This window comes from Brachionichthys hirsutus, chromosome 16 (assembly GCF_040956055.1).
Source record: "Brachionichthys hirsutus isolate HB-005 chromosome 16, CSIRO-AGI_Bhir_v1, whole genome shotgun sequence".
NCBI lineage: Eukaryota > Metazoa > Chordata > Actinopteri > Lophiiformes > Brachionichthyidae > Brachionichthys > Brachionichthys hirsutus.
This window is the reverse complement of record NC_090912.1, coordinates 6,609,821-6,617,310: the sequence shown is the minus strand read 5'-3', so window position 1 is coordinate 6,617,310 and position 7,490 is coordinate 6,609,821. Positions and strand designations below refer to the sequence as shown.

Sequence of the window (7,490 nt, the reverse complement as noted above, 5' to 3'; positions counted from 1 at the left end):
ATAATATTCATAGTGTCTGTTGGCACTTGGCAATAACTTTATGCTGATGAGATTATGGGTTCCCTCTCTAGCCATACTGGAGCTGCGCTCCTCTTCCTCGCCTGTGTTTTGTCACTGTGTCTGTACTTCCTCCATTTGTTTAGCTATGAAAACACACCGGTTGGGTCAGTCTTTGCAAAGTTAAACAAAGCCACGGCGCTTGAATGGATTGTCTTTGATAACGCAGCCAAGCCGCAGAACAAATCAGGGGAGATGACGGGAGCGCACCGAGAGAGCTCAGTCCCACATTTTCCCAGGGACATTAAATGCACCATCTCCCCAGAGAGTCGTTTTGATTGCTCCAGGGACAAACTTCTTAGCCGGAAAGCGTGTGAGGAGAGGGGATGCTGCTACGCTCCTCATCCGAACTCCACAGGACCGCCTTGGTGTTTTTACCCCACTTTATACCCTGGCTACAAAATGGGTGCCTTCACCCCCACCACGCGAGGCCAGGCTGCCACCCTGACCCGCACGACCCCGTCCTTTCTGCCCAGAGATGTCCCATCTCTACGCTTGGAAGTCATGGAAGAGACTGCAGGCTGCTTCCACGTCACCGTGAGCACACAATGCACTGTTATTACAATATAAACGTGTATAATGGCAGGGGGGGGGGGATGCCTACGCTGTGGGTGTGTACAGAGAAGCTTCTGTGTATTTTGACCAGTAATGACTTGATTTTCCCCTCCAGTCTTACGTAGCAATTATCTTTAAAAATGTTTCCAATCAAAGGCACTGAAACTGATTTACAAAAAAAGAAAATGTGTGCACAGCACCCCCCGAATCTGGCTTGAATCAACCTGTGATATTCTATAATAAGGGTAAAAATAAAAACTGAATGCATTCATACAACGTCAAAAGATTAGACGATATTCTGCAGACAGTTTATGGAGGGTGAGTCGAGACGTTAATGTCTTTTCCTGAAGTTTAAGGACCCGTCATCGAAGCGATATGAGGTCGAGCTTCCGGCTGGCGTTCCTCAGGGCAAAGCTGAGAAGGAAGATTTGCTCTATACCGCCGAATACCAGTCTGATCCCTTTGGCTTCATCGTGCAACGGAAATCTAATGGGAGGGTGATGTGAGTAGATGGTTCTATTTTAATCTCTATACCGTGTACTAATAGATGTAAACGCAGTAAACTAAATGTACTGTTACCGAGTTTTACATCCACTAATTGTATTTTGTCTGTATATTATCATAAGCACACAGGGGTTTTTTTAAATCGTGGTCTTCATGTAGTGCATTTTTTTGTTCATTCTCCGTGGTCTTCCTGTCCAGAATGAATACCACGGTCGCTCCGCTGCTGTTTTCTGACCAATACCTGCAGCTTTCCACCACGCTGGCCTCACCCCTCGTGTCTGGCCTTGGTGAGCATTATACAGCTCTCCTCTTGGATCTTAACTGGACATATCTGACACTCTGGAACAGAGGCATGGCACCTCATGTAAGTCTCTTACACAACCTGAATAAAAAAATAAATATTGGATGGGTCAGATTATGTAACGAGAAATGAAACAAAAAATAAAGTAAAGATGTTCCTGCTGCACAAATCAGTTATTTGTCTTTACACTATGATCAAGCCGTATATATTGTCACTTATCTTTTCCTACAGGCTAACGCTAACCTCTACGGCTCCCACCCGTTCTTCATCGTACAAGAGGGTGACGGCTTGGCGCACGGAGTTTTCCTTCTCAACAGCAATGCAATCGGTACTGATCAGTCTGTTCCAAGGAACCTTACACGGCATCCTACTGCCGTTTATTTAGTGCTCACTTTCCACACAGAATGATTTTTGTAGCATTTCAGAGTGCTAAATATCTCGTGTCTGTAGAGGTCATGTTGCAGCCGACCCCCGCTTTAACCTGGGTGGCTCTCGGAGGAATCCTGGATCTGTACGTTTTCCTGGGTCCTGACTCTCAAACTGTTATAAGACAGTACCTCGATGTTATCGGTATGTCTTCTAGCACGAGCAAAACAGATCGCGTGTGTCTTTGTGTGTTTCTGACTTATCAATGAAGAATGATCTTCTCAATCACAAGGGTATCCAATGATGCCTCCCTATTGGTCGCTGGGCTTTCATCTGTGTCGCTGGGGTTACAACACCACCAACATTACCCGGCAGGTGGCACAACGCATGCACATGGCTAAATTCCCCGTGGTAAGTGAAGTACTCAAAGCGTTGTCCAGTGGAAATGATCATTTACACATTATCCCTGCTCATGTGCATTTAATGTACAAATAACCTTAACACTCTAATCGGAATGGTCTTCGTTAAATTTATCTTTTCTTTCTACCAGGATGTGCAGTGGAACGATTTGGATTATGCAGACAAGCGCAGAGTATTCACCTTTGACCCCGATCGATTTGGGGATCTCCCAGAGATGGTGGAGGAGTTCCACAAGCGTGGCCTAAAGTACATCCTGATCGTGGTGTGTGATATCTTTCATGTTAAAAGACTGTATAAACTCATGGTGCTGATTTTGCACACGTTTAGAATGTCGAGAATTACATTTTGAATGGGGGGAAAAAACACTGAAAATATGATATTTTAAGTTATATTGTGTTATTCTCTAAATAAGCGGAAATAATCATTATCGCCGTGCGTCCAGCAGGTGGCGACAACCATTCTTTAGCTAACTGTCATGCTTTCCCTGGTTCTGAAGGACCCGGGCATCAGCAGCACCAGCCCCCCTGGAACGTACCCACCTTACGACGACGGGCTGAAAAGAGACGTCTTCATTAAAAATGCTTCAGGACACGTCCTCATAGGGAAGGTCAGGCTTAGGGCTGGATGGGCGTCCTTTTCTTTCCCAGTGGGAGGTGTGAATGTCATTTACTTCCCTGTTCTCTAAAATCAGGTTTGGCCAGGCCCAACAGCCTTCCCTGACTTCACCAATGCCGAGACAAGACGGTGGTGGGAGAACTGCATCAGAGATTTTCATGCCAAAGTGAAAGTGGATGGTCTGTGGATTGTGAGTATTTTACACACAGGTTACCGTCGGCATATTAGGATATCAGGTTTTTCAGGGTTTCCCCTTTGTAAAATGTTTGTTTTCTGGTTGTGTGAGTGTGTTTATTTATTTATTTTGCACCTTTTCTCCCACGCTCCACCAGGATATGAATGAACCCACCAGTTTTGTGCAGGGTTCAGTGGAGGGCTGTCCTGCCAGTGATCTCGAGATCCCGCCCTACACTCCCAGTATGAACGCCAACACACACACATCAGTTTCATTCATGAGTTTCCTTTATAGAAATGAGCTACTTGAATGCAATGTGTCTTTTTTGGCCGTCCTACCACCAGGGGTGATTGGAGGCCAGTTGAGCTCACGAACTCTTTGTATGTCCGCTCAGCAAAAAGTCTCCACCCACTACAACCTGCACAACATGTACGGACTGTCCGAAGCCTTCGCCACACACAGGTCAGACCAGGGCGTGTCGGGATGTAGTCTGGTTTGTGAGGCCTGGGTTTTCCCCACTAATTCTATGTGTAAATTCATGTGTAGATATGCCACAGAACATTTGGAACAATTTGCTCTTCATTTTTTTTTTTTTTTATGTATACTGCATTCACCTCGGATTTGCGCCCATCCTCAGTGCTCTTAAAAAGTTGCGAGGAAAGAGACCCTTCGTCCTGTCTCGGTCCTCCTACCCTGGGACAGGACGCTTCGCTGCGGTGTGGACAGGAGACGTCGGCAGCGACTGGGACCAGCTTCGTTACTCCATCCCTGGTGAGGCGAAGTATAATCCGAAGAATGTTCGACCCTTTTCAGACAGAAGAACACGTGGTTTTTAGTTCTTATTTAGTTTCATGATATCTGTCAGATTTCGACTGTCCCCCCATTACCCCCCTAGCCGTGTTGCAGTTCAGCCTCTTCGGCGTCCCTCTTGTTGGCGCAGACGTCTGTGGCTTTAAAGGAGACACCACTGAGGAGTTGTGTGTACGATGGATGCAGCTCGGGGCATTCTACCCGTTTATGAGGAACCACAATGAACGGCATAACAATGTGAGACGGCACGTCTTATTTTGCTGTCGACCACTGTTTGATGTCTTGGATGTCTGATTTCTCCTCCGTCTCGCAGCCCCAGGAGCCATTTGTCTTCGGGTTGAAGGCCCAGGCAGCTATGAGGGACGTGTTGAACCTTCGTTACTCACTCCTACCATTTCTCTACACACTCTTCCATTATGCACACACGGCTGCTGAAACTGTGGCCCGGCCTCTCTTTATGCAGTACGTGTCCTCTGTCCTCTAATGTCGTAGGAACGTGTGATATTTTAGCACGTGATCTTCACGTCAGCTTTCTATTTCCGTCCCTGGCAGGTTTCCGTCAGACCCGGGAAGTCGGACCGTAGACCGACAGTTCCTGTGGGGGAGTTCGCTTCTCATTAGCCCGGTCTTGGAGCAAGGTGCAGTGGAGCTGACTGCTTACCTGCCCCCGGGCACTTGGTACAGTCTGCACAATGTGAGTCACTCAGTCCCGTACCACAGTCTCGCAGTACCGCTGGTTCATATGAGCCAGAAGCCGAAACGCTAAAGCTTTGCTCTCCTAACCTGCCATTTGCTTTCTAGGGTCAGCCTTTCCACAGTAAGGGTCAGTACATCCTCCTATCAGCTCCTCTGGACACCATCAATGTCCACGTTAGGGAGGGGATCATTATTCCCCGGCAGGTGGGTGTCAAGTCTGCACAGACAACTGACGTGCAGCTCGTTTTAAATTGGTTTAGGACATTTCAAACACCGATTACAGTTTTATGTCTGTTCTCACTATTGGACTTTTTTGATGTGGAAAACTGATCCTAGAATAAGTCCCAGAACGTTCCTCTGTGGAGATCAGAATTTTCTAGACGACTGTTACGCACTTTTCACTTGTATGGTTGTGAAATAGATCTGCAACATCTTAAAGTAGAAAATTAGCTGAAAGGGAATACTTTTTGTCTTTTTTTTTTGCTGTTGCTTTATTGTTTTTTTTTTTCTTTCTCTGAACTGTAATTTCCTTTGAAGGAGCCCGCTTTGACAACCACAGCGTCACGCAGGAGCCCTTTCTTCCTAACGGTGGCGCTGTCAGGAGGGGGTGAAGCCTTGGGGGAATTGTTCTGGGATGACGGGGATAGTCTTGAAACCTACGAGATGGGAAATTATTCTCACATTGTCTTCCTCGCCGGACAGGTTTGTAAAAGATGATGCAAAGCTTCACATGTTGCCTGCATTCCAACTCGCCTTCGTGTCTTCCACAGTCTCGGGTGGTGAGCCGCGATCTGCAGCTGAATGGAGACCTGGACGGTCTGGTGCTGGGAGGGATGCAGGTGTTCGGCGTGCCCTCCCCACCCCTCTACGTGTTTGCCAATGGGGAGAGAGTTAGGGATTTCATGTATCGCAATGATACCAAGGTGAGCGTTTCTGTCTTTCTTCAGATAGATGATGTCATCATTCTGGATGTCTTGTCAGCTGACTTGTGCAATCTTCTTCTCCCTCAGGTTTTGACAGTGGCCAGCCTGAATTTGCCCATGTCAAAGGTGTTTGAAGTTAAGTGGATTCCCGGATGCACTCACTGTTGATTTTTGACGTTTTTTGACGTCCAGCTGATTTTCGTTAACCATCAAAACGACAACGGAACACAATATGCACTTCATGCTTTGTCTGCCTTGTTGAATTTTAGAAGGCATGTTTGACATCCTCTACAAGCTTACGGGTTTGGTGTACAAACTTACACATTCCGAACAGTATGCTTAAAAAAAACCCCACTGATTATGACAGGACTGCAAACCAGTCAGCACACTAGATAAATACTATTTACAACTTACACATGCAGAATTGTTAAAAGAAAACAAAAACTGTGAGATTCTCATCCTCACCAGTTTGTAAAGTTAAAATAGCAGCACATTTAATTTGGAAGCTGGGAGCATTCCGTGGAGCATCGTCTTGCAGGATTTAGCTCACGCTGTGCGCTACAATAGCAGCCAGCATGCTATAGCATCACCATAGCGACACGACAAATGGATTTAATTGATTACAAATGAGAAATGCAAATTCCAACCTTTGGAATAATTGTTTATTATTTGTAACATAATTCATTATAATTAACGTAACTGTTCTGGTGACTTAATTATAACATTATTTTGAAGTGCTGCTTGACCACATTAGAGAAATTATAAACTGGGTATTTAATGTTTGTCAAACCTACTGTATGTTCACCATGTGTGCAAGCAAAGCTTTCAGAAATATTGTGGCAGGATTAGCAGGTTGGCAGGGTTTTTGTTGTTGTTGTTGTTGTTTTACTTTTTACAAGATAACCAACAAATAACTAAGAAATGAAGCAAGGGTCCAAGGATAGATCCCATCTCAATCAGCCAAAATGCAAAAATCTGATTAGATGATTATTCCTCATCATCTTCATCATCAGTCGGCATCAACCTTGGACATCAGTGGTAAATCGAACCTCAACACATGGCGATGCGTTACAATAAATGGAATGTATCTGTCTTTATTAGCCAGGTGAGTCTTGCTCCTTCCATTGCGCTGACTCAAGACAACTGTAAAAACTACGATTTTATCTAAGTGCAATATAAATAAAAATGGTGAAATGATACATTTGCCTGCAAATTCTTTCATTATTTTATTGATATTATTAGGATATTTCTTTATAAATAGTGATTTATATACTTTTATAGTTAACATAGTTTCTGATAAGGTTGTGGTGAAACTATGCTACTTGGCATTAACTATTATTTTTACATTTCATGAGGTTAGTGCGGTTTTCTTTTTAATTTTATGGGGGGGGGGGGCAGTGGTTTGGCACTGTAGCTAAACATAGCTTTATTTTTCACCATTTAAAATGAATGTAAAAAAAACCTTAGGTTGCTGACAATAAATTGCATATCTTGAAATTGTAATGAAATTATTCCCCGTCTAACCCAAGAAGGTTTTGAAATGAGCAGGATGACAAAAGGCGCCGACGTCTTTGTGATCGGATGCTCTGACTCCAGCTCCGGTCCTGATGATGGACCAACTGTTGTCAAGCATTTCCCAGTGACCTTTAAACGTCACAGATGATGAGAGGCTAAGATTTTTTTTTGGAGGGGGGGGCAGGTTTTGGATCCATCAAGTTGAACACGCGCGACTGAATCGTGACAGGAAGTTGGAAAGACCGGCATTAGAATTTAAAGCACGAGAAGTGCTGTATATTAAAAGCGTTTTATTTTGAAAGTTGGACCGGATGTAGACGGGGTGTTTTCTTTTATTATTATTATTTTTTTAACTGTGGAGAGCTGCAGTTCAAACGTGAGGCGTGACTATACGGGAAACACGAAGGCAAACAACGGTGTGTTTTTATTACAGCGGAGCTAAATCCGGGATAAAAAGCCGCTGGAGGCCTCCGGCTGCCGCTGCTGATCCGCGGCTCTCCGCTCGGAGCACGTCCGGCATGGGCTGAGACTCCTGCGGCAGGACTGAAGGTGA

At 44.9% G+C, this 7,490-nt stretch overlaps 1 protein-coding gene across 1 annotated transcript; it reads left to right on the top strand.

Annotated features, from left to right (window-relative positions):
• The first annotated feature begins 54 nt into the window (after positions 1-54).
• On the top strand, positions 55-6,606 carry gaa (alpha glucosidase). The gene is made up of 19 exons (XM_068749647.1): positions 55-594; positions 963-1,114; positions 1,315-1,480; positions 1,649-1,745; positions 1,868-1,987; positions 2,076-2,194; positions 2,334-2,465; positions 2,700-2,810; positions 2,895-3,008; positions 3,151-3,235; positions 3,338-3,455; positions 3,631-3,764; positions 3,889-4,040; positions 4,117-4,265; positions 4,356-4,497; positions 4,605-4,703; positions 5,037-5,201; positions 5,270-5,422; positions 5,510-6,606. Exons 1-19 carry the CDS (start codon positions 55-57, stop codon positions 5,588-5,590), a joined length of 2,829 nt encoding a protein of 942 aa, XP_068605748.1. The 3' UTR covers positions 5,591-6,606.
• Positions 6,607-7,490: the final 884 nt, after the last annotated feature.